The sequence below is a fragment of the Lagenorhynchus albirostris genome, chromosome 5, assembly GCF_949774975.1.
Source record: "Lagenorhynchus albirostris chromosome 5, mLagAlb1.1, whole genome shotgun sequence".
NCBI lineage: Eukaryota > Metazoa > Chordata > Mammalia > Artiodactyla > Delphinidae > Lagenorhynchus > Lagenorhynchus albirostris.
In genome coordinates, this window is record NC_083099.1 from 65,374,121 (window position 1) to 65,401,961 (window position 27,841).

At 42.6% G+C, this 27,841-nt stretch overlaps 1 protein-coding gene across 2 annotated transcripts in view; it reads left to right on the top strand.

Moving 5' to 3' along the window:
- ST6GAL1 (ST6 beta-galactoside alpha-2,6-sialyltransferase 1) overlaps positions 1 to 27,841 on the top strand; it is a 135,077-nt gene that overhangs the window by 85,310 nt on the left and 21,926 nt on the right. The window contains exons 3-5 of one of the 2 annotated variants that reach the window (XM_060150255.1): positions 6,205 to 6,340; positions 16,391 to 17,012; positions 24,041 to 24,138. In XM_060150255.1, coding sequence (XP_060006238.1) covers positions 16,430 to 17,012; positions 24,041 to 24,138 — 681 coding nt within the window. In that variant the 5' untranslated portion in view covers positions 6,205 to 6,340; positions 16,391 to 16,429. The remainder of the gene's footprint in view (positions 1 to 6,204; positions 6,341 to 16,390; positions 17,013 to 24,040; positions 24,139 to 27,841) is intronic. The other variant, XM_060150256.1, reaches the window with a different exon arrangement.

Here is a 27,841-nt window from a genome sequence, read left to right on the forward strand (position 1 = left end):
CAGAAACTGCTTCCGAACTCATTTTAGTGCACGTCAACAAACGTGTTTTGATTGCAAACGACAGGCTGAGTAGAGGGGGAACAGATCACAAGGTGCCCACATCCAGTAGAAAGCAAGTGTCACTAGAACAAAGTCCAGAACCTGGGGCGCTTGGGTGTGTAGAGGTAGGGGAGATGTGGAGGAACCAGCATTAGAGACAGCTGAGGAGGAGTGACCAGTGAGTGGAGGAAAACCAAAAGGGTGTGGGTTTTGGAAGCCAGAAGGGGGAAGTGGCCAACTGTGTAAAGTACGGCTGATGGGCTGAGTAAGAAAAAGACTTAGCCCTGACCATTTGATTGGTAGCATGGAGGTCATGGAGGTCTTTGGGGACATGACAAGAGCAGTTTCATCGAGATGAGGGAGGTTTGATGGAGTTGGTTCAAGGGAGAATGGGAAGAGGGAAATTGCAAACAGTGACTACAGATAGTTCTTTCAAGGAGTTTTACTGTAAAGGGAAGAAAAAGGGCAGGGGAAGTGAAATGAGGTCAAGAGGTTTTGTTGGAGGGACAGGGAAATGGAGTTTCTTTAGACCTCATGTAATGGCTAAATATGTGACTTTTGTAATGTCATGTATCTTTTTCAGTTAATTCCTTCAGTAACACGAAAACATTGTCGACGTAAGTTTTTTCTTCACGCTCTTTCAAACGCTCCCTAATCCCAAATGATATTGTCAAGAAGGGTCTGCAAATCACTCTCGTTCCTTACATAGCTTAATTTGAATATATTTGAAAAAAATGATGCTGCTTTTTTTTTCATATTTGCTTTATTTTTGGCTAAAGTATTTTTAAAGTAAATTTCATCTCTACTTCAAATGCGTAGGACTTTTTTTCTAACATGACCACATATATAATCATAATATAATAATACTATTATTAAACCTAACAAAATTAACAGTGATTTCTTAATATCATATATAATACCCAGTCTATATTCAGATACCCCCATTTCTCCCCAGTGTTGTTCTGTTCAAACCAAAGGTCTGCAGACTGCATGTGATTGTTGTGTTTTTTGGTGTGTTTTTTAAGTCATTTGTTTTTTGTGCTCATTAACTTGTTGATGAAACTAGTTCAATCGTTCTGTAGAATGTCCTGCTTTCTGGATATAACTGGTAAACTAGGGTGTCTTTTAACTTGTTCTTCTTTCTCTTGTATTTCCGAAAAACTGGAATTGCCTATAAAGGCTTGATCACTTACAGATTAAACATTTTGGGCAAGAATTTTTCATTCGTGGTGCTGTGTGCTTCATACTGTCTCACTTCAGAAGGCAGAAGCTGTCTAGGTGTCCCATTGTTAGTGATGCTGAGACTGATCTGGGTCATGTGGTGTCTGCCTCAATCAGGAGAGAGTTTTGTTTTTTTTTTAAACATAGGAGAAATAATAGCATACCTCTATGCTGATGAGCATGATCTCTGAGAGAAAGATACCTACTGATGTAGAAGAAAAAAGGGGGACTTTTAAGAATGTCCTTAAGTAGACAGGAGTGTGTAGGATTTATGGAAAAATGTTGGATATTGCAAGTGTTGGATGCAGCCAATTAATTGATAGTAATGAGATCATTTGGGCATAAGTGCAGGTAAGGTGAGTAGCAGTGGTACAAAAGCATGCGTGTGGAAGTTCTACTCTGGTAGCTTCCTTTTTTTCTATGAGTAAGTAGCAAGTTCATCAGGCGAGGGTGAGGATAAGAGGAGTTTTTAGTGGGGAGGAAGTCACACAGTCCTCTAGGACAGTGGCAGATGAATTGACTGGAAAAGTAGCATATCGTTGCTGTGGAGCATTAAGGAGCTGTTTGCAGTTAAGTGATCATGAACTTGAAGTGACATCATTAAGCATCGTTGCATGATTTTCTCTAGCCATGTTCAGCTGTCTGCTTGCAGGTGTGGAGTAGGACAGAGAGTTGGATTTAACCAGGATTGGGGTTTATCCAAACATGTGTGATGAGAGAGGTCAACTGAATGACTGACCGTGGAATTTAAGCTGGATAGGAAGGGAAAGGATGGCAGGGAGGAAGTGAGAGACAGTGGGAAGGTAGTAGGATCAAACACAGAAGATTGTTAGAGTTGGGTATTGGTTGGACTAAGCTGCAGAGATAAGAGTGGTGATTAGAGAAGGATGCCTGAAATCGAGGCATCCCTTGATGAAGGGAGTATATTTTTTGGAAATGACAAGACCAAAGCTATGACCTTGGGGGTGAGTTGCTGATGTCACAGTCATTGGAGTTGACTAGGATAATTCTATAAGTGATTGTTAATGCCACCAAGAGTTACGACAGAAATAGTGTTGGAGAGAATTCTAGTGAGCCAGGAGTTAACATATTCAAGGAATGAGGAAGATTGTCCTGGGTGGAGGAGAAGATACAGCAGCAAGGTGGTCTGCACAGGGTTGCCACAAGGATGAAATGAGTGGGTGCACGTGGAGTTCCCAGCACTGAGCATGGGCTGAGCATGGGCTTAGCAAGTGTTACTGGTTTTCATTCTGAGTCTATATAGCTCCAGAGAGCTGAGCTTAAACTGCTGGGTTTATTTTTACAGGGAGGTTGATTTCTTTTCATTTTAAGACCTTTCTAAGAGGCAGAGCTGCTCACATAGCCATGTGCAACCTGGGGAGGTGGTGAATTTCCTGTCACTCAGTGTACTCACCAGATGGAATGAATACAGCACGGCAGTGCCGTAAAGGGGAGTCCGGCAATTGAAGGTGATGGGTGGGTAGGTGGTGGGGGTGATTCTAACAACTGAAGGACGTGGGGAACGGGAGGAGTGGTGTCCGAGCTATCCTCATTCTTTCGTTCAAACATGACCGAGCACTTCCCAGTTAGGGCGCAGAGCCTGGCTTGATGCAGGGGGCCAGAGATAAATCTTAAAGGTTGGGACAGACCTGCAAACGAGTAAGTGTCATGTGGTCTGATGAGAGCCAGCACAGGCACAGCGGAGCTGTGACCATCTCCGTGGGGGTCAAGAAAGGCTTCAGAGTCCAGGGGCACTTGAGCTGGTATAGGAGGCTGAGTGGTCATGGCCCTGTGTGAACAGGGCAGGAAAGGACATTTCAAGTAGAAGGTATTCTATGTGCAGGGCTACAAAGGCGTGAAAGAGCATGGGACATTTGGAGTGTCACGAGTGAGTTACTCTGGGCAAATTGCTCATCACACCTGTCTCAGTCTCCCATTTGTAAAAATGGGGATAGTAGTGGTATCCACACAGTAGGGGATGGGGAGGGGTAAATGAAGTGACATGGATGATTTTTGTCACAGTTCCTATTGCAATCCCTTTGGGTGTATTATCTAACTTGATTATTTAAATAATCCCATGAGATGGGCTCTGTTATTATTATTCCCATTTTACAGATAAAGAAGCTGAGTCCTAGGGGGTTGAGTAGCTTGTCCAAGGTCATGTAACTGGGGAAAGGCAGAGTTTGGACTCTTGCCCAGCTCAGTCTAATTCCAGAGTTCTTACTCTTAACCCCTAAGCTATAGTCAGTGCTTTGAACATAGCTAGTATTAAATACTTGGTAGCTGTTGTCGTGAGTGCTAAAGTTTCTACCCCAGAGAGTTGAGGATTCTGTTACCACTTGTGTAGCTGGTTGAAGATCACCACTGCTACTCTCATGAGCAGCGGTGACTATTTTTGGAAGGCCCTCATCAGCTACAACAGATATAGATCAACAGTTATACCACTTGTTTCAATTGGTTGATTTTTGGAAATCAACAGTGGGGAGTGATCTTAAATCTCCTTAGAGGGCAAGTTGTTCCGAGCAGATGCGACATGTGGGAGGAAGATACGGGTTTGCTGCACTCCTCTGATGTCTGTGCACTGAACCCAAATAAAAGTCTCATGCCCCAGCAGCTCATGCACTGAGGGAATGGCAGTGAAGCAGCATATACAGGCAAGAGGCGGCATCCACAGTGCCGATGACTGCCCAAAGTGTTCTCAGTGAGGCTGCTGAGAAAGAACCCTGTCCATCAATGGTGCCTGAGGTAAGCATAGACCTCTTAAGGGCTGGCAACACTTCCCTCATTCATTCATTCAACCAATAGCTATTGAGTACCTACCATATGCCAGACATGCATCTAGGCACTGAGGGTAGTAGTGAAGAAAGGCCAATACTTACAGAGGTTACACTTTTGGTAGGAAGAGACAAATGGTAATCCTGCTTGCATAATCACAAACCCCCTGCCTCAAAGGAAAGTTACATGACAGGAAAAGAGGGATAGCTTTCAGAGACATTTTTTTTTTTTTTTGGACTCTACCAGGAGGCTGCTAGGCAGGGAGTAGAAATTAATTTAACTTTTTAAGAAAGTAATCATGCCATAGAATTAAGAGCTCATGACTATGAACCAAGTTATTGTACTTCCAGGAAATAAAACTGAATAAATAATTCAAAAGGATAAAAGGTTAATAATTAAGCTTCCAGCAGTAGGGAAATAATACGCTACATCCACCAGATAGAATATATACACAATGGTGTGTGAATTTAAGTAGCAACATGAAATAAAATGCTTAAAATATTATAACAAGTGAAACACAGAATGTTACCTGTACATATTTAGTCACATTGCGACTAAAAGTTATGCATGTCCAAATATCTAGAAAAAATGTACATGGCTGAAACCTGAAAACAGGTGATGAGCAAACTGAGAAGAGATAAATTCTCATCTTTCAGTTTGACTTTCTTTATGTTGAGTAATTTAGGCAAAACTGTTGGGGATATTGAATTGGTTATAATATTGCATCTGTTTTATGTTTTAGTTCTTTGGCCGTGAGGCATGCGGGATCTTAGCTCCCTGACCAGGGATTGAACCTGCACCCCCTGCATTGGAGGGCGAAGTTCTGTCTGACCACGGGACTGCCAGGGAAGTCCCTTAACCGTAGATTTTTCACCATTATAAATCATTTTGAAACTGAAAGCTATTTTTCTTTTTGCACATGCATATTGCTTTATAAAACTCATTCTTTACTTCATGAATCTTCTTCCATTTCTTACCACAGCCATGTAAGGTAGGGAATTATTTTATATAGGAGGAAACTGAAATAATATAACCTTTTCTCCCTTTGAATTATTTATTCAGTTTTTTTTTTCCTGGAAGTACAATACCTTGGTTCATAGTCATGAGCTCTTAATTCTATGGCATGATTACTTTCTAAAAAAGTTAATTTCTACTGCTCTCTTGAAATATACCAACTTCATTACAATCTGCCTGGCAATGAGTATTAATCATTTTGAAAACTGCTGGTTAATGTTAATTTTACAAACTAGTATCTTAATGTTCAGTTGCCTCTTTTGAGTTTCTCTCGAGTAATCATAATTTCATATGCTCATTAATTGTATTTTCTGTTTTGTGATTTGTCTGTTCATGTTGATTGCCCTTCATTTCTAGAGGCTTTTACTGTTTGAACCCTTTGCACACCTTGAGTTTATCTTCCTTTTTATTACAGTATTTTTTATTGTATACAAGTTGGAATTTTCATGCAACTGACTATTAAACTTTTCCTTTGTTATTTTTCTACATTCCATCAGAAAGAAGAGAGCTAACAAATATAGAGTTCTATTTTTAGCTTTCAAAAATTATATTTTTATAATTTTTTCCAACTCTAAGAGTAACACGTGTACACTTTAGAAATTTTGGAATATACAAAAAAAATTATAAAAAATGAAAACCCTCATTACTCCTTATTCTACCATCCAGGGTGTATTTTTTTTTTTTTTTGTCCTTTCTCTTTCTCACATGTGAATTCTAAAAAATGTATTTCTTCTGAATTTCAGTTAACATTATACTGATAGAATTTTCACGTATCATTAAATATTCTTTGAAAATAATTTTTAAAAAATTTGTTTAGAGTTCATTTGGGGATGAACTGAACCCTCTCTTCCCCAAATTGCTGTTTATGTTATGCTCAAACCAGTGACTAAACAATCCTTTCTTCCCAGGTTGGTCTGTGGTGCTTGCTCATGTTCTTATATAGTATCGGCCTATTTCTAGGCTCTCTGTGCTGTTTATGGACCCAGAGCACTGCACCTGTAATTGACTTTTGTCTCTCTTTTTCTGAGCCCTTGGGGCTTTCAGGGCCCGCACTGGAGTGTAGCAGACGTCCCTGTCTATCTTGTTAATCTTTAACTCTGCCCCTGCTGGAAAACGGCACCTAACTCATCTTTTTTTTTTTTTTCTCCTTTGTAGATGCTTTTTGATCATCCTGAGAAAAATGAGCCTTGGCCTCCAGACCCAATAAAGCAAACATTCCTCCCATGGGGAATAGTGCTGGCTCCTGAGGACCTGGAGGGCCTGCAGCCCCAGGGAGATTAGCCAGAAGCAGGTAAGGAACACCTGGAGGCGTGGGATATAGAGGCAGCACCGGGGTCCATTTTCTATTTGGGATCGGCGCGGCAGAGTGCGCTGGTGAGGAGCCACAGAGGGGCTGCAGGTGTGGCTACAGCTTTGCTGTTTTCTTCTTCTTTTTTTTTTAGTCCTCAGTCAATGAGGGGTGGAGATAAGTGATTTGCCTATTTCTATAAACTATAAATATAAGATTTAAAGTGATTCTGTAATTCAGTCTACCTTTTTAAAACACCTACCATGGCCAAGCCCTGCATCTGCTACTGGGCATCTAGTGATGAGTTGCCTAGGGTGGGAGCCCTACTTTGGCTGGAATTTTTCTCTCTGTTGGTTCAGCGTTGGCTTGTTCTCTGTATGTGATAATGCGAGTTGTTACTTATTCTTCTGGAAGCCTGGTGGGCTCGTAAGTGTTCGTTGATACAGCCCCATCAATTCAAGAACCCTTTATTGAATACCCACTGTGTTCCAGGCATGGTGCCGGGCACTGGAGTGTCAGAAATGAGCCAGGAGGAGTTTCCCTCTAGCAGGGGGTCAGCATGAAAGCAAGCATTACTAAACACTAGAGGCAAGCAGCAGGGAGCAAGAACAAGAAGGGGAGGTGGGCTCCACAGGAGGCCAGAAGCAGAAAGGTAATGCTGTCTGGTTGCCAGGCAAATGGACAAGGGGAGAGATTACAGCAGTGCAGAGTCCTAGAGGCTTAAGAAGGCAATCTGGGATGTGACTGGGAAATTAAAAACTTGGACTGATTTCCCAAAGAATCTGGGGAGAAATATTTACTACTCCTTTCCTTCAGTTTGGGCTGCTTAGATGAAACTTCTTCAAGTCCTTGTCTCTCTAGAGCAGCTTGAGAGATGAGAGTGAAGCTCTAAGTGCCTATGACCAGAAGCTCCAGCCAGCTGGTAGACTTGGAACCTCAACAGAGGGTGGTGGTCAAGAGAATTGGGAGCCCTGACATGAGGTTTCACGTGAGTGCCCTGAGGCACTCACGACAGAGCACTGGCCTTGAAGGCTGAGGCTTTCTTAAAGTTGTAAGACTGTGTTACGGTGGAAGGTTTGGGGAATTCTTCTTTCCTGGGAAACTCAACCTTGGAGAGTAGGTGCTGGCAGGTAGTCGAACACAGACCCCTCTGAGCCTCAGCCCAGTAAGACAGTGAACCGGGCGCCACCTCCCTAACTCCTGTCTTATTTCACTCATACACATAAAAGATAAGTCCCAACTCCATCATTTCCAAATCACTCATGCAGCTTTGAAAATTATCTATATTTACAAAACCGTAGTTTCTTCGGTTGTAAATGGAACTAATAAAATTTTCTCTGCTCATCTCACAGGGTCGTACTGGGTCTCATAAACCTAATTGCTGTGAAAGAGTTGCCTGACTGGTAAAACAGTGCACATTAGTAGTGTCAGTGCTGATAGTGAGGGTGTTTATTCTGTAACTTTCCAGCAGTTGTGTCACTAGAGATCCTGATTTCTGAGTCCTAGTTGCTCAACACTGACTATTCACTGTGCTTTTTCACAATGCCTGTTCTTTGGTCCAAAGACCATGGACTTTTAGTCAGGTAGACCTGGGTTCGAATCCTAGTTCTAGCACTGATTAGCTATTGACTTCAGAGAAGCCCTGTATCCTTGCTAAGCCTGTTTCCTCATTTTCTCAAGAGGGGTTGTTAATACCTATCCCATAGTGGTATAGTAAAAATTAAATGAGATGAAGCAGGTAGAGTGCCTACCATATAGTAGGCGCTTCTCAAATGCTACTTTCCCGTCTTTTCTAGTTTTTCCTCAGCTGTCTTAGTGTCCTATGATTAGCTGTGTTGGGTGTCTGGGGAAATTGAATTGCTTAGTTTTCTGATGATGCAACAAGCGCCTGCCCCATTTCATGATCTCATGTTTGAATTCTCCCTCTGTGTACATTTCATCACTTCCAAAACTTTGGTGGCCCAAGGTAAGCACCCATCCTCCCTAGAGTCACTGGTTCCTGAGGTCTGTGGCGGTAGGAAGCACTGTTTGGTGCTTAAATTAGAGTCTCAGTGAGGTGGGATCAAGATGGTGGAGTAGGAGGACCCTGAGCTCACCTCCTCCCACAGATACAGCAAAACTACAACTACATATAGAACAACTTTCTCTGAGAACGACCTGAAGACTAGCAGAATAGCTCTTATACAACTAAGGATATAAAGAAAAAACACATCAAGATGGGTAGGAGGGGGCAGAGACGTGATTCAGTCAGGACCCACACCTCTGGCAAGTGACCCACAGAGGAAGAGGTTATCACAAACTTGGAGGTCCTTCCTAAGAGCAAAGGGTTCAAGCCCCACATTGGGGGCCCCAGCCCTGGGGACCAGCACCAGGAAGAAGTCAAACTTATGGCTGGGCGAGCTGGAGGGCTGTAGGAAACTGAGACTATGCTCTTAAAGAGCTTGTGCACAAACTTACTTGCTCCCAGTCCCAGTGCAGAGGCAGTGGATTGAAAAACACTTGACATTCTAGCCGGCCAGCCAAGACCACACCAGCACACCCCAGGCTACCCCTCAGCCTGTACGTGGCTCCTCCAACTGTCCCCCATTTGCCGAGATGGCAGCCCCTGGTGCACCCTGGGAGAAGTCCTGGCCCACACCAGGCTGTAACTCTAGCCCCTGCAGTGCCAGCACTTCCCAAGATGGCGGCCGCTGGTGCATCCTGGGGACAGAGTAATATGTTCCAAATGAAAAACAAAATAAAACCCCAGGAAAAAAAAAAAAACAATGAAACTGACATAAATAATTGTAATTTACCTCATACACCATACAGAGTTCAAAGCAAGGGTCATAAATATGCTCACCAAACTCAGGAGAAGAGAGGAATATGAGAACTTCAACAAATAATTAGAAAATATAAAAAATAACCAGTCACAGATGAAGAATACAATAACTGAAATGAAAAAAAATACACTAGAGGGAATCAGCAGCAGATTAGGTGATACAGAACATGTAAGTGACCTGGAAGACAGAATAGTGGAAATCACCCAATCAGAGCATCAAAAAGAAAAAAGAATTTAAAAAATTGAGAATTGTTTACTGGAGCTTTGGGACAACATCAAGCATACTAACATTTGCATTATAGGGGTCCCAGAAGGATAAGAGAGGGAAAAAGGGTAGAAAAAAAAATATTTGATGAAATAATGGCTGAAAACTTTACTAACTTGGGGAAGGAAACAGATATCCAGGTCCAGGAAGCATAGAGAGTCCCAAACAAAATGAACCCCAAAAGATCCATATCACAACATATATTTTTTTCACACTGCAATAGAGATTTATTACTTTTAAAATTTTTTATTGAAATATAATTGAAACTAATACAATATTGTAAATCAAGTGTATAGCAAAGTGATTTAGTTAATTTTTTTCAGATTTTATTCCATTAGAGGTTACATATCAAGAGGTCATAATTAAAAGGGAAAAATTAAAGACAGAGAGAATTTTGAAGGCAGCAAGAGGAAAACAAAGAGTAACACACAAGGGAACCCCCTTAATACTATCAACTGATTTTTCAGCAGAAACTTTGCAGGCTAGAAGGGAGTGCCATGATATATGTAAAGTGCTGAAAGAAAAAACCCTACAACCAAAGATACTCTATCCGGCAAGGTTGTCATTCAGAATTGGAGAAGAGATAAAGAGTTTCCCAGACAAACAAAAATCTAAAAGAGATCACCACTAAACTGGCCTTACAAGGTATGTTAAGTGAACACCTTCTTTAAGTGAAAAAGTAAGGTTATAGCAAGAAATAAAAAAATATACGAAGGAAGAAAATCTCACTGGTAAAGGCAATATATAGAAAAGGCAATGGATCAACTACTTGAAAATCTAGTATAAAGGTTAAAAGACAAAATTTGTAAAATCAACTGTAACTGCAATAATAGTTAAGGGATACACAAAAGATGTAAAATATGACATCAAAAATATGAAATATTGGACAGTAAAAAGCATAGCGCTTTTAGAATATATTGAAAATTAAACAACTACCAGATTAAAATAAATCTATATCTATGTATCTATCTGTATATAAATATATGTGAACTTCATGGTAACCATAAAACAAAACTTACAATAGACACACACACACACACACACCACACACACATGAAAAAAAAAAAGAGAGGAAAAAAAAGAAACAGCACCAAAGAAAAGCATCAAACCACAAGAGAAGAGACTAAAAGAAGAGAGAAGAACTACAAAAACAACTTGGAACAGTAACAATGGAAATAAGTACACACCTATCAATAATCACTTTAAATGTAAATGGACTAAATACCTCAATCAAACGACATAGGGGACTCCCCTGGTGGCGCAGTGGTTGAGAGTCCGCCTGCCGATGCAGGGGACATGGGTTCGTGCCCCAGTCTGGGAAGATCCCACATGCCGCGGAGCGGCTGGGCCCGTGAGCCATGGCCATTGAGCCTGCGCGTCCAGAGCCTGTGCTTCGCAACGGGAGAGGCCACAACAGTGAGAGGCCTGCGTACTGCAAAAAAACGACATAGGGAAGCCAAATGGATTAAAAAAAAAAAAGACATATATATACTGCCTACAAGAGACTCACTTCAGAACTAAAGACACACAGACTGAAAATGAAAGGATGGAAAATGATATTCCATGCAAAAGGAAATGGAAAGAAATCTGGAGTAACAATACTCATATCAGACAAAATAGACTTTAAAACAAAAATTATAACAAAAGACAAAGAAGGGCATTACATAATGATAAAGGGGTCAGTCTAAGAAGAGGACATAACATTTATAAAGATAGGAACACCTAAATTCTTAAAGCAAATATCAATAAACATGAAGGGAGAAACTGAAAGTAACACAGTAATAGTAGGGGGCTTTAATACCCCACTTACATCAATGGAAAGATTATCCAGATAGAGAATCAATAAAGAAACATTGGCCTTAAAACACATTAGACCAAACGGACTTAATAGATATCAATAGAACATTCCATCCCAAAACAGCAGAATACACATTCTTTTAAAGTGCACATGGGACATTCTCCAGGATAGATTACATGCTAGTCTACAGAACAAATTTCAATGAATTTAAGAAGACTGAATCATATCAAACATCTTTTCAAACAGTGGTATGAAACTGGAAATCAATTGCAGGAAGAAGACTGGAAAAACACAAATATGTAAAGACTGAACAACATGCTACTAAAAACCAATGGGTCAATGAAGAAATCAAAGAAGAAATAAAAAGGTACTTTGAGATGAGTGTCAATAGAAACATAATAATCCAAAATCTATGGGATGCAGCAAAAGGAGTTCTAAGAGGGAAGTTTATAGTGATACAGGCATACCTCAAGAAATAAGAAACATCTCAAGTTAACAACCTAATTTTACACCCAGAGGAATCACAAAAAGAAGAACAAACAAAGCTCAAAGTTAGTAGAAGGAAGGAAATGATAAAGATCAGAGGAAAAATAAATGAAATAGAGACTAAAAAATCATAGAAATGATCAATGAAACGAAGAGCTGGTCCTTTGCAAAGATAAATATAATTGACAAAACTTGAGCTAGGCTTATTAAGAAAAAAAGAGAGAGGGCCCAATTGAATAAAATCAGAAATGATAGACAAGTTACAACCAATATCACAAATACAAACAATCAGAATACTTTGAACAATTATATACCAACAAATTGGACAACCTATGAGAGATGTATAAATTCCTAGAAACATATAGTATTGCAAGACTGAATCAGGAAGAAATAGAAAATCTGAACAGTTCAATTTCTAGCAATGAAATTGAATCAGAAATCAATCAAACAAACAAACAAAAAAACCAAAAAACCCAACAAACAGAAGTTCAGGACCAGACAGCTTCACAGGGGAATTACCAAACATTTAAAGAAGAGTTAATACCTATCCTTCTCAAACTATACAAAAAAAAAAAAAAAATAGAAGAGGAGGGAACACTTCCAAACTCCTTCTAAGAGGCCAACTTTACCCTGATACACAAACTAAAAAAGACACTACAAAAAAAGAAAATTACAGGCCAATATCCCTGATGCACAGATGTAAAAGTCTTCTTCAAAATATTAGAAGCCGAATTTAACAATACATTAGAAGAATCATACATCATGATCTAGTGAGATTAATTCCAGGGATTCATGGATGGTTCAGTATCCACAAATCAATTTGATACACCACATGAACAAAATGAAGGCTAAAAATCACATGATCATCTCAATAGATGCAGAAAAAGCATTTGACAAAATTTAACATCCATTCATGATAAAAAATCTCAACAAAGTGGGTATAGAGGGAACATCCCATTTATAATAATAATTATTATTATGATAAAGGCCATTTATGACAAACCCACAGCTAATATCATACTCAACAGTGAAAAACTGAAAGCATTTCCTGTGGGATCCCCACTCTCATCACTTTTATTCAGCATAGTACTGGAAGTCTTAGCCACTGAAATCAGAAAAGGAAAAGAAAAGGAATCTAAATTGGAGGTGATGAAGTAAAACTATCACTATTGGCAGGTGACATGATTTTATGTATAGGAAACCCTAAAGATGCCACCAAAAACTTAGAACTAATCAATGAGTTCAGTAAAGTTGCAGGCTAAAAAATTAATATACAGAAATTTCTTGCATTTCTATATACTAATAATAAATTATCAGAAAGAGAAATCAAGAGTCCCATTTACAATAGTATCACAAGATTAAAATACCTAGGAATAAATTTAACCAAGAGGGTGAAGACCTATACTCTGAAAATTATGACATTGATAAAAGAAATTGAAGACAACACAAACAAGTGGAAAGATATACTGTGCTTGCTCATGGATCAGGAGAATTAATATTGTTAAAATGTCCATGCTACCCAAAGCAATCTACAGATTCAATGTAATCCTTATTAGAATACCCATGACATTTTTCACATATCTAGGATAAGTAATCCTAAAATTTGTATTGAACCACAAAAGAACCCAAATAGCCAAAACAATTTTGAGAAAGAACATAGCTGGAGGCTCCCTGACTTCCAACTATACTACAAAACTGCAGTAATCAAAACAGTATGGTACTGGCCCCCCCCAAAAAAAAAATCAGACACATAGATCAATGGAACAGAATTGAGAGACTGAAATAAACCCATGCACATACGGTCAGTTAATCTCAGACAAAGAAGACAAGCGCTCACCGTCACTAATCATCAGGGAAATGCAAATCAAAACCACAGTGAGATAGCACCTCACACCTGTCAGAATGGCTGTTATCAAAAGGACAAGAAATAAGTGTTGGCAAGGATGTGGAGAAAAGGAAACCCTTGTACACTGTTGGTGGGGATGTAAATTTGTGCATCCACTACAGAAAACAGTATGGAGTTTTCTTAAAAAATTAAAAATAGGGCCACCATACAATCCAGCAATTCCACTCCTGGGTATTTATCCTCGAAAACAAAAACACTAATTCAAAAGATTTATGCACTCCAGCGTTCACTGTAGAATTATTTATAATTTGCAACTGCCAAGATATGGAAGCATCCTGAGTGAATGGATAAAGAATATGTGATATATATTACATCATACATATCACATATATACATATATATGTGATATATACATACATATACACACACAATGCCATAAAAAAGAATGAAATCTTGCATTTTGAGGTATGGATGGGCCTAAGGGGTATTATGCTAAGTGAAATAAGTCAGAGAAAGACAAATACTGTATGTTTTCACTTATATGTGGAATCTAAAAAACCAACCAAACAAAACAGAAACAGACTCACAGATACAGAGAACAATCTAGTGGTTGCCAGAGGGAAGGGCAATGGCGGGGATGGGAGAAATAGGTAAAGGATATTTGAGGTACAAATTACCAGTTATAAAATAAATAAATCACAGGGATGTAATGTACTGCACAGAGATTATAGTCAATAATATTGTAATGGTGGGACATAATCTATAAAAATATTGAATCACTAAGTTTCACACCTGTAACTAATATTATAACTGCACTATACTTCAATTATAATTATACTTTAGTTATACTTGATGAAGGACCTGAAGTTCAGGTTGATGAGCCATGGCCAGTGCTCCACTCCACCATCGTTTGCTGTCCCACATTGCCTCAACGTGGCCCTCATGCCTAGGGGCTGCTCTAACCTTCTGTGCCTTTACATTTACCTAGTTCAAAGCCCATGAACACCATTCTCGTTTGGTCTTCCCAGCACTCAGTGAATGAGACAGGGCAGAGATGGTTACTACACAGAAACTTAGGTGCAGAGAGGTGAAGAGGCTTGCCTAGGGTCACCAAGAATGGGGACAAGAAGCCGGGTTTTGTGATACCCAGTTCAGTACTCCTACCACTTTATCCCTGATATCCTTAGGAGCAGGCTTCATTGATATGGGCTATAGATTTTTATTTTCCTGAATTTTTTTTAACTGAAGTATAGTTGATTTACAGTGTTGTATTAATCACTGTTGTATAGATTCCTAATCAGTTAGCAAAACCCTGGGGGCGATTGCTTAGACTCATTACGGTAAATAAACCTAGATACTTGGGGAAGAATTTAATGTTTTCCAGAAGATACAGACATTGTTTGAGTTCAAAGTACTTCCATTTTCCGTTCAGTTTCACAATAAATTCTGGGAAAACTAAGTAGGTCTTTACCCAGATATAAAGGGGCCTGTTCAGGCTCTATTTGCTTAGTGAAATCCATTTTCCAGAACTTTCAGCAGTTGTGTACATGATACAGTGAAAGGGGTCATGGATTAGGGAATCAAGTGCACTTGGATTTGAATCTCAGTGCTACCATTCACTCAGCTCTGTGATCCTAGGCATTTCTCTTAATTTCTCAGAGCCTCAGGTGGCTTAGCTATAAAAATCGAGATTATAGCACCTTCACGGGTGGTAATGGTCAGGGCCTTTCTGCACAGCTCAGGAGATGCCCTTCATATTAGATTATTATAAACACAGTGCTCACTGAAGTTGTACATCACGGTGCCCCCAGTTTATGATGAAATTGAATGAAATAACCTCTTGTGTGCTTAATGCATTTCTATTTTCATTTCCTTAATTGGTCACATATCTGCTATTTTATCAGGAGTTCCCATCTTCCACCGTGAGGTCAGTCAGTTTCCTGCCACTTGCTAGTACTCATGCAGAACTCCATAAACCTGAATGTTATATTGTGAAGCTGACCCTTGGCTTTCTTCTCACGCAGGAGTCTAGCACCAGAGCCCTTACAGCAGTGGTCCCTGACCTTTCTGGCACCAGGGACCGGTTTCGTGGAAGGCAATTTTTCCATGGATGGGAGGGGGAGGGCGGGGTGTGGGGGGATGGTTGGTTCAGGCGGTAATGCGAGCCACGGGGAGCAATGGGGAGCAGCAGATGAAGTTTCGCTCGCTTGCCCACCACTCACCTCCTGCTGTGTGGCCGGTTCCTAGTAGCGGTCCTCGGCCCGGGGGTTGGGGACCTCTGCCTTAGAGAGATGCATCACAAACCTATGCCACTGTCTATGGCGAGAGGTCTCTTTCTGGCAATTTTAAAAGGAGGCTGGGTCTTTTTAGGGGGTTTGGCTTCTTGTGATGTAGACCCCTCAGCCTGCTCTGCCTTTTTCTTTTAGTTTTTCAAGCATTGTATCCCTTCCCTAAACAAATAGTGTAAGGCCCTACAAACCGAATGTGTAAAATGTGATTCCTGACCTCAAGAAGCTCAGAGAGCAGTCAGGGAGCTAGACCAAGACAACAGGAAACTAAGGTTCAGGGAGTACAAAGGAGTGGTGGGCGAGTCCATAGAGTGCTCACAGCTCGGAGAGGAAGACGGGAGTGTCTGAGCACTGCTTTCTACATTACAAGCCCAAACTGAGGGTGATTTTTTTTTTTTTTTTTTTAAGACTTGCTGAAGGCTGCAGACCTGGTGGGAGATAGACCTGGACTGGAATTCAATTCTTGTCACTCTAAAGCCATTGCTCAGCCCATCATTACTTTTAGATATACTTTACATCATTTTCTGCCTTGTCTCACTTTTTTTTTAGGCCTGTTTTCCTGCTCAGGACAGCGTGGCTTCCTTGAACATGTCTTTCATTATGATTCACACTAACTTGAAGAAAAAATTCAGCTGCTGTGTGCTGGTCTTTCTCCTGTTTGCAATCATCTGTGTATGGAAGGAAAAGAAGAAAGGGAGTTACTATGAGTCCCTTAAACTGCAAACCAAGGAATTCCAGGTGTTGAGGTCTGGTTCCCAGTCTGTGTCTTCAAGCGGCACCCACAACCCCCAGAGGGGCAGCCAGGCCCTCAGTGGTCCCAAGGCCAAGCCGGAGGCTACCTTCCAGGTGTGGAACAAGGACAGCTCCACCAAAAACCTTATCCCCAGGCTGCAAAAGATCTGGAAGAATTATCTGAGCATGAACAAGTACAAAGTGTCCTACAAGGGGCCAGGGCCTGGTGTTAAGTTCAGTGCAGAGGCCCTGCTTTGCCACCTTCGGGACCACGTGAACGTTTCAATGGTAGAGGCCACAGATTTTCCCTTCAACACCTCTGAATGGGAGGGTTACCTGCCTAAGGAGAACATTAGGACCAAGGCTGGGCCGTGGGGCAGGTGTGCTGTCGTCTCATCAGCGGGATCTCTGAAGTCCTCCCAACTGGGTCAAGAAATAGGTGGGTTCTGGGGTGTTAAGACTGTTATCTGAGCAGCCAGTGCTCACTCACTTGGAGCGTCTGGGCATGTAGACAGTACTGGAGACTAGGAGTCCCAGTGTGGCTCGCGCCCAGATCAGTGTTACTCAACTGTCCTTCATGAGTTAGAGGTGGCACGGGGGCAGTGGAGAGGGTGGGGATCCAGTCTTCCAGCACCTTTATCAACTAGAATGGCTTTATTTTGATCTGTCTTAAATATTGGTGTTCCACAGAAGATTTTGTTTGAAAAGAAAGTTCCACTGCTACCAATAAGCAAAACACTACATTGACATTTTAAAATATTTAAAGCATAGATCTCTACTTTTCCTTCAGGTCCTGAAATTCTGTAATTTACCGATTAAAACGACTAATTGTCTCTTTTGGCCTCAACTACCTGGGTAATTTTTAGTTTTTTGCTTTGAAAAGAATTAATTGGGGACTCTGGACCAACTTCAGGAAGGTCCATGAATCCCTAAAGTCATGTGCAAAAATATGTGCTGATTAGGAGTGTATAACGTGTGTGTATATGTGTAAATCAGTCTGCATTTTCCCAAAGAGTGTCCATAGCTTTCAGTTGTGACCCAAAAAAGGTTAAAAATCACTGGTCAGAATATATCAATTTGCTTTTCTTGAAATTCTTCACAGTTAATAAAGATTTAGGGATAAATTAGGAGCTTGGGATTAACATATACACACTATTATATAGAAAACAGATAACCAAGAAGGACCTCCTGTATAGCACAGGGAACTATACTAAATATTTTATAATAACCTATAAGGGAAAAGAATATGAAAAAGATTCACTGAATCACTGTGCTGTACACCTGAAACGAACACAACATTGTAAATCAACTATACTTCAGTAAAGATAAACAAAAGAAAAGACAGAAAGTTTATCCAGATTTGTAAACATGTGTCCAACACAGAGCTATGGATCTGCCTAAAGCCCCTTAGTTCCCTTATTTTGAGAGAATGTGTTTTCCTTGACTGCGAAATGAATCAGGCTAAAGAAAGCAAAGCACAGGAAGCCTAGCTCTTCTGTCAGGCTCTGGAAGGTACTGGAGCAGGTGAGGTCATGTGTCTCCGTTTTTATTTCCTTCATATGACTGCCAGGAAAAATGGTCTGAAACCAAGCACAGGCTCTCAAAAGAAGAAAAGGAGAAGCAAATTGGATTCTCTAGAGCAGGAAGAAGTGGTGAGATCATATTTCATAACTCTCCAAATAGGCAGCACTTTGGAAGACGAGCTGCCAGGATAACCAGTCCCACCCCAACTTCTGCTTGTGCTTCTGCTTTTCTGGTTTCTTTTGGACTTCGTTTTCTAGAAACTAAAAGTAATTGGTTTCTGTTCATCCATAATGGAACTACATTTCTTTCTTTCTTCCCAAGTCATCATAGTCTGCCTGGCCGGAATCATGTTGCAGTTTCAGGCAGAGCTTAATACTCCCATGAATTGGAACTATAATCTTTATTTTTATGCACTCCATAAAACGTTGGAGTTTTATGGATTTAACTAAACATTCATTAAAATAACCTTTCTCTATAGACTGGAGTTATAATTTCAAATATGTATTTCCATGGAAGGATTTTGATCCTGAGATCTAACAAAAATTGCATGCTACACTTCAAATGTTCTGCCTTTTATAGGGTTATTTCCTTTGGGCATTTAGTCTAACAAAAATTTTAAGGAATTCATTCATGTATTCTTTTATTCAGCCATGGACTCGTCGACAATACCAAAGAGGAACTTAGAATACAAAGAGGAGAGGGAAAGGAAAGGCCCTTTGTTAAAAGGCCTCTGAGCTCCACAGGCCCCAGCCTTCCCACTACACCTGGAATTTGTCCAGCTTAGTCCCAACTGTTGAACATATCAAATGGTTTCAAACTGTTTGCTCTTATAAATAGTACTGCTAAGGAGGTTGTGGGGAAGACAACTTAAGTGACTACTGCTGCCCTCCAGAGGGGAGATATCCTCAGGAGTGGCGGTAGAAGACCAAAGTAAGATATGTTTTATGGCTCTTTTTTTTTGGTCCGTTACAAAATTGTTTACCAGAGGGACCGTAACAATGTGTTGTGTCTCCGGCAGCCCCACAAACCAGCCAATGGTGGGCACAGTCATTTTCAATTGTTTTTGATACGCATACATGTAAAGTATCTTAGGTTTGTTTGACTATTCATTTCAAGCAGTAGCCCATTTTAAAAATATTAGGATGAATAGGGGTAACATGTATGGTGTACCTGCTGTGTGTATAACAAGCCTTGCTCTCTTAATCCTCCCAGTAATCCCACGCGGTAGGTACGATTATTGCTCCCATTTTACTCAGGAGCTAAGTGCGGACACTCAGAGAGGTTACGCAGCTGGTTAACGGTAGACTGGGACTTGAAACTGGGGTGTTTGAGTCCAAGGGGCCCACACTTAGCCTCATCTCTGCTCTTGCGCCTCGTGGTGATTGCAGCTTTATAATAATGAATGAATCCCTTTCCAGGTTAAAATAATCCCTTGATACTCTTCCTGACTTGCTCCCCTGGAAGAGAGGAGAAGAGCGTTCTGAACTGAGGCAAAAGCAAGAAGCAAAGGCTGTATGGAAAAATGTGCAGAGTATGTTTAGGCATCACAGATAACCCTGTTTGCCTGGGCTGTAGGGCCCCACAAGGTGAAGAGGGCTGAGCAATGAGGTTAGAAAGGTAGCCGGGGGTAAGTTCTTAGAGAACGTTGATGGTCTTAAGGACTTTGGATTTCATTCTTTAAGCCACAAAGAGCCCTAGAAGGTTTTTGAGCAAGCGAGTGATGGGATCATGTGTGTTTTGGAGAGATTTCTCATTTCTCTGAGTCCCCTTCCCCATGGGGACTGCTGTATAGCCTCTCTGCTGTTAGGGACTATCGTCATATCCAAGTGAGAAGCGCCAGGCCTGTTGAACAGTGGTAGTGGAGGTGGGTTGAAATGGTCTGACATGAGAGGCATCATGAGGTAGAAGAGACAGAACTCTAACTAGAAATGACCTCGAGTGAGAGGCAGGAGCCAGGGTCTCTGGCTTGGGAGCAGGCTATATTGTATCACAGGGGAGCATGCTCCTGGAGGAGGACAGGTTCTATCTTGGATGTGCTGAGTCTGAAGTGTTTGTGGATTTCCCTTCATAGATATCTATGCAGTTGGGTATTTTCTTCCAGGAAAAAGTGTCAAGGTGGGAGATCAGATTTAGGAGTCATTTGTATCAAGGTGATAGTTGTAGTCCAGGGAAGAGGTCTGATGAGAAAACATAGAAAAAAAGTTTACATTTGAAGGACAAGGAAAGAACAGGGACAAGATAGATAGATAGATAGATAAATAAATACAAATTCTGAAGGGCCAGTGAGAAGGGCTGGAAGAGAAGTAGACATGTACCATATGATGGAAGGCAAGGGCGGGGGATGGAATTTGGGCATATTTGGGGGCAGATGGAGTTCTTGGGCAGAGTGAAGACTGGGTTGAGCAGCTCAGAGAGCATGACTGTTTCTATCAGGGGTGAGCAAACTTTTCCTATAAAGGGCCAGATAGTAAATATTTTTGCTTTTGAGGACATACAGTGTCTCTTACAATGACTCTGCTATTTTAGTGTAAAATCAACCCTACACTGTAATAAATGAATGTGCCTGGCTAAGTTCCAATAAAACTTTATTTACAAAAACAAGGCAGGTCAGATTTGGCCTGTGGGCCATAGTTTGCCAAACCTGATCTGTATCATATCTAAGAATCAGAATGTAGTCTTCCATACATGATTCTGACCAGAATCAGAATGTAGTCTTCCATACATGGTTATATGATTCATTAAGCTGACTGGAAAATATAAGAAATGTTTGGTCCAAAAAATGATAAAATTTCTTTCACCACAATTTCTAGCTATTTAGAATTCTTATACCTGGACACAGTAGATTTTGATGTATTTATGAATTTACTAACAAGCTGATTCTATTGAATTTTCTAGGCATGCAGTTACATCATGTGCATGTCGTGGTGCATTTATTTCTTCCTTTTCTAATTTGCATCTTTTTCTGCTAATTCTAAGTCACAGAGAAGTGGAGGCCCCTGTTTTCTACAGCCTTCCCCCTTCAAGGCTTGTTTTCTGGGATCCCAGTAGCTGTGGATTTTTCCTAGGGATTTCCTGGAGACCTATTTGAGGTTGAAAGTCTTAGTTTTCAGTAGCAATAGCAAAGGACAGTTTGGCAAACAAGGATCTGATCCCTTTTTTTATAAGCTCAAATTCAGTGGTCTGTTTTAAAGTTCTCTTCTTTGATTTAAAAATCTTAGAATAAAATCCAAACTTCATACCTGGCCTCCACAGCCTGCATGATCTGCTTCCTGCCAACCTCTTTCATTGCACTTTTTATTTTTTCTTTCCTTCACTCACTTGTCCCCAGCCAAGTCCTTACCCTCCTTGGGGTCTTGACACTGCTGTGTCCTTCGGCTGGAATTTACTTTCCTGGGCCCTTCCCATGCCCTGTGGGTCTCAGCTCAGATGCAGTCCCTGAACAATCCCTCTATCTAAAGGAGATTCCCTCAGGGTCTCTGTTACACAGCTCAGTTTATTCGTGTCATAGTATTTTTTGTTAATTTTTATTTTTTTATGGAAGTATAGTTGATTTACAATGTTTCAGATGTACAGCAAAGTGATTCAGTTATACGTGTGTGTATATATAGATATGTGTGTGTATTCTTTTTCAGATTCTTTTCCATTATAGGTTATTATTTTGTGCCATAGTATTAATCGCAATCTGTAATTATCTCGAATGTGGGTTGTTGTGCTTATCTATTGTCTGCCTCCTTGCAGTAGATCTCGAGGTCTCTAAGGGCAAGGACCTTGATTTCATGCTCACAACCATTGTCTCCAGCACCTAGAACTGTGTCTGGCAGAGAGTACAAGCTTTATCAGTATTTACTGAAGGAATAAAAGCATTCTCCTTTCTCATGGTCAACACCAAAGACCTATCTCAAGCCTCCTGTGCTGGGCGTTCTCCATCTGCCCCCCGCAAATTCGCTCTCCATGATTTCCTATGACTCTGTGCCCGGGGAAATAGAAATTTGGACTGTGTCAACTGGATGTCCTTGCTCTCTGGCTTTGATTTGGGACTGGACAGTAGTAACGCTGGTACAAAACTGAGAAGAAGAAGGAGAGTGAGGCCAGGGTGTCTGTCCCCCTCCTCCCCGCCCTTGCAGAAGGAACCTGTAACCACAGGCTCCTTCTCTCCTTTGACTGTAAGTTTCAGCCCCTTTCAGGCAGCCCTGTCTGTGTCTCCCCTTTTCCCTCCAGGCCTGGAAGTCAGAGGGGAGGAGGAGAGGCTGGGGTAATGATTCCCTTCGCAGTTCCCACCAGGTGGGCTTCCTCAGGGGGGGTCTCTGCTCCTCCTGCTGCCTTAGGTGTAGGGGTGGGATTGGTTCCCTGCTGTGGCCAAGCCTGGGGTATGGTCCCTTTCCTTGTTCATCTCTACCTTGTTAAACTCGACCTACAACTTTGTAAATAGTCCTTTTATTTCGACCCTCAATGACTCCATTTGAGCTTGTCATTTTTGTCTGCTGAGACTCTCAGGTTTTTTCACCTGTGAAATGGGAAAGTTGACCAAGTGGAGTTTCTGATAAATCAACATTTCTAGTGGTTACTGCTGGTCACTTTTGAAATCAGTGACTGATTCTGACAAAACTTGTTGCAATCCGAGTTGTGTAAAGATAAACTTCGCGCTCGATTTGCAGTTCTGTGTGCCTGTCCTGTTATCTGATAATGTTTGGACTATGGGCATCTCATGTAACTTTTAAACCATTTTGATAAAAATTTTGTCCTGGGATTGAGGATAGGGTTGTTTTTGTGAACGAGATGTCTAGATTCCTGAGGTTTGGTATATACGTTAGAATTGAAATAAAGAGGGAGGCCTTCTTCCCTTAATTCTGTGGGTATTTTCCGTTAGGTCCTCTTACATTGAGCCAAAATCCACTCCTGCCCCTCTTCTCCTGATGCCACCTTTGTGCATGAAGAACCACCCAAAATAAACCCGCACAGAGAGAAACGGAACAACAGAGGTTTGGGCTGACCTCCAGATCTTGTGCAGATTTCAGTGGTGAACCGAAGCTTGTTTGATCAAATAAGCTTGAGATGAGCTCTCACAGGATCACAGAGGCTCAGGGCTAGGATGGATCTTAGAAGTCATCAGTTCCCTCCCCCATCAGATTGGTCATTGCCAGGCAGAGAATCTTCTCCAAGTCTTCCAAACCCTGCTTAAACAGCTAGAAGGACAGAGAACCAGAGCTGGGGAGTGAGTAGATCTTTAAAAAGATTGTCTGTTTGATCTTGGCTGGATTTGAGACATTGTTTCTGACAAAGAGCTTTTTAAATTTTTAATAGAATATATGGGGTTTAGTTTAGCTCTATGACCTCTTTTCCACCTCTGCCACCACCCAGGTTTGTGACCCTTCCTGGGGCTCGTGTTCCTAAATGGGACACTTCAGGAGCTGTCTTGGATGCCATAGTGAATCTCTTTCATTTGCTGTGCACTGCAAGCTTTTCAGAATGCCATGGGGTACTTTGCACTTGTGGGTTAGACCAAGCTTATGGTAGGATCTTCATTTTTCTGACAGGGATAGAAGTATGACCTACTGGTAATACCAAGAGAATCTGATTTGCTCCTTTGGTAACTGGAATAGTGATTCCACTATGACTAGTACACTGGCCCTGTCCACGTTGCCCCTGTGCCCGGGCACACTGGCATCATCGAGTGGATTTCAGGAACACCACCATATGGACCTCTTTAGCCTTCGCAGTGGTTGGGCAGAGAGTTGGTCACCTCTGTCTGTGAACTTTACCTGATTGCACTGTACAAATATGATCGTTGTCCCCTGTGTACCAGGATGAGATAAAGATTAGGATGTATTATTCTCTTGCCCCCCCCTTCCTCCTGCCCTCTCTCTCTCCAGACTGCTCTCTGCATATTGCTGACGCTCACATCGTCATCACTGCTGATGTGTTCTGTTTCCTTGTGGTTTATAGATGATCACGATGCAGTCCTGAGGTTTAATGGGGCACCCACAGCCAACTTCCAACAAGATGTGGGCACGAGAACCACCATTCGCCTGATGAACTCTCAGGTAAAATTTCTTCTGTGCAGAAGTATAGTGAGAGAAGTTTCCTTCCTAACACAGTCATGGACGGCGCTGAGTAGAGTGCAGTGGTCAGTACAGAGACTCTGCAGTTAGCTTGCCTGCCATCTAAACCAGCTTTGCCTCTCTTAGCTAAAAGATCATGCCTAAGTTACTCATGCCTCTGTTTACTCATCTGTAAAGAGGGGAGAATAACAGTACCTTCCTCACAGGGTTGTTGTGAGGAATACACGAGAAAATCCATGGGCTCTGAAGTAGAATGTATTTACTATGAGCACATCAAAGCCACCGGCTTAATTAAGTCCCTTGCCCTTCCTGCGTCCCGGATTCCTCATGGAGAAAAAGACAGTGATTCCATGACCCAGCCTGGTACTTTGGTCATGGGAAAGCCCCTGTGGCATTAGTCTGCATTACTGGAGGTGTCCAGTGTCCAGAGAAAGCCGAGTTCTGCTGTCCCTGTGGCCGCAGGTCACATCCAGGGTGTTGCCCAAGGGAAAACAGAGGATATCCAGGGAGAGAGAGGACTGTCGTGAAAAGTAAACGAAGCAATGAACGTGGGTGTGCTTTCTATGCTGTAAAACCTTATCCAAGTATTATAAGACAGCATCACAGTGTAATTTATGTGTAATACAGCATTACAATTCAGGTATTACCTCATGAATCCCCCTAGACTATTCATTTCCTGAAGTATTTCCAGGTAGCATATGCTGATTTCTCTATACTAATGGAAACTTGAGAAGTACTCTTGCCACAAAGTTCTGCTAATGGATTGAATTAGTGGAAAAAGCTGGATTGCACATATATCAAAAATAGCATGATAGGGCTATAAACCCACTCACCTCGCTCCCGACCACCAATGTTCGTCTTTTTTCTGCATATACGTGTCAGCCTTGGGGGGTTTTATGTCAGTGTTTAGACTCTGTACACTTTCTAGGGCTCGTGGGTGTGGACTGGGTCCTGGAAGTGACCCTAAGTGCCCTTTCAGCACCGTCCCAGCAGAATATGCATTTCTCCTCCCCTCTGCCAGGCCTCCACTTCCCTGTTTCTCCCAGCAATCTCTTCACTGCCTGACCTTCAGGAACTCACCACCTGGGCAGAAGCTGCTTCCTGCATGGCCTGCTTTCCATCTGAGGCCCACAGTCCTAGGAACCTTTTCGTGATGGGACTTAACTCCTTTGCAAGAGGCCACCATCTTGTTTTCGATTCCTCTAATCCTTCTATTATTATTTGGGTGATGATGATGTTGTCACTTTCTAACACTGTAGCATCCTCCAGCAGCCTCTCTGTGCTTCTAATACCTGTTTCTGTTCAGCCTTATGTTTGGGGGTTCTACATTACTTTTATGATAAGCTATAAGAGGGCAGGTTAAAAAAAATAGATTCGTCGGCAAGAGAGTCTCTGGAGCAAGTGGTACTTGAGCTAGACTTTGAGAGATGGGCAGGATCTAGAGAAGCAGTACTAGGAAGGCATCCAAACAGTGGGATTGGCAGGACAGAGCTGCACAGGAGACGAGGGGGCACTCAGACAGCCCTGGCAGGGTGGGGATGGGGTCTGGACTCGTGCTGCACCGCAGAGGGAGGCGAGGCTGGGGCTTCACGGCTGCTCAGACTCTGGCGAGTCTAGAAGATCAGGCAGAGGGGCTGGCATGAGCTCTCCCTTCTCTCTCCTGTCCCTTCTTGTGCCGCAGTCGCAGAAACCTGGAGCTGGAGGGCTCCCCAGGGAATGCAAATGCCTAACTTCTGCTTCTGTGTAAGATGGTACCTAAATACCCAGGAGAAAGGTGTACTTACCCTTGCTTCCTAACACAAACAGGGACGGTGCTGCGCAGAGCACAGGGGTGAGGACAGAGACTGCAGCTAGCCTGACTGCCGTTGAAACCAGCTCTGCCTCTCTTAGCTAAACGATCACGCCTAAGCTCCTTATGCCTCTGTGAAGAGGGGAGAGGGGAGAATAACTACCTCCTCACAGGGTTGCTGTGAGGAGTAAGTGAGAAGATCCACGCAAAGCATTTAGCGGCCGGCGCTTATGCATAAGTGTCACCTGCTCTGATATTTATGTGTGCGGAACTGAGGTGGGTGTGGGGGGTACGCTGGTGAGCGAAACAGACTCAGCCCTGTTCTCGTGACACCATCCAATAGTCATACAAACAAATATAAAGTTACAACAGACAGCTACAAAGGAGAGGGTTAAGGTGCTACCAGAGCCCATAAAGGGGAATCTTGCCTAGGCAGGGAAGTCAGGAAGAAGCGAGGAGGTGATTCTTCACCGCGCCCGAGGAGTAAGGGTAGACGGCGAGAAGTGGGAGAAGAGGCAGCAGCGTGGGTGAGGCCTGTGTGGAAGGGAGCTGGGACGCGCCAGGATCCGGGAAGAGGTGAGTCTGGGTGGTGGGGATGTAGAGGGGGACGAGGCTGAGGGTGAGGAGGGGCCAGGCCATGGTGCCTGTTTTCTTCTCTGAGGCATAGCCAGACTTGCCTTTTGTAAACCCCTCTGGCTTCCATCTGATCAGTGCCGTGGGTGCGGTGGACGGACAGACACACTTAGGGGGCTCTTGCAATCGTGTGGACTAGCAATGCTGGCAGTTGCGCCAGAGTGGAAATGAAGGGGACTGTGAGGAACGAATGGATTTAGAGCTACTCAGAGCGTGCAGCCACCAGGCTGTAGTGTGTGGTTGGGCGTGAGAAGTGAAGGGAGGGGGGCCACAGGTGCGCCTGGGTTTCTGGCTTGCGTAACTGGCCAGCTAGTCACTGAGACGGGAAGGAGTACTGGCAGATGTTTTGGGTTGTGAGGGGCGGGTAGGGTCAGAGAGGCGGGCAGGGATCAAAAACGTGTTTCTGCATATGGTTGATCTGAGCTGCCTTTTACGTGTCTGTGAAGAGAGGTCCAGTAGGCAGTTACAGAGATGGGACTGGAGTTCAGTGGAAAGGTCTGGGCTGCAGATGAGGGTTTGTGAATCGTCTCTATCTATGTGGCAGTGAAACAGTGGGACCAATTGAGGGCACTAGAGGGAGTGTAGAGAGAGGAAAAGTCCATGCAGGGGGTTTGGGTAATGAGAGCAGTAAGAAGGAGGTCAGAGCCATCAGACGCTGCTGAGAGGCCAATTTAGATGAAGATTGAAAAGCATCGTTCTCTCCTTAGCAAAATGGAGGCCACCGTTGGCCTCAGCGACAGCCGTTGGGGAGAGCGGTGAAGCCAGATTGGAGAGTGTGGAGGAGTGGGGAGGGAGGAAAATGTGGAGAGTTCTTGCAAGAAGGCTGGCTCCGATGGGCAGAGAGAAATAGGGCAATAGCTGTAGAGAGTTGAGGGTTCCAGGGCCAGTTTTTGTTCTTTTCATTTTTTAGATTGCAGAGAATTGAGTATGTTTAAAAGTCAATGGAGGGCTTCCCTGGTGGCGCAGTGGTTGAGAGTCCGCCTGCCGATGAAGGGGACACGGGTTCGTGCCCCAGTCTGGGAAGATCCCACATGCTGCGGAGCGGCTGGGCCCGTGAGCCATGGCCGCTGAGCCTGCGCGTCCGGAGCCTGTGCTCCGCAGAGGGAGAGGCCACGACAGTGAGAGGCCCGCGTACCACACACACAAAAAAAAAAAAGTCACTGGGAAGACAGTCACAAAAGGACAATCACTGTATGATTCCACTTATATGAGGTCCCTGGAGTGGTCAAGCTCCTAGAGACAGGAAGTAGAATGGTGGTTACC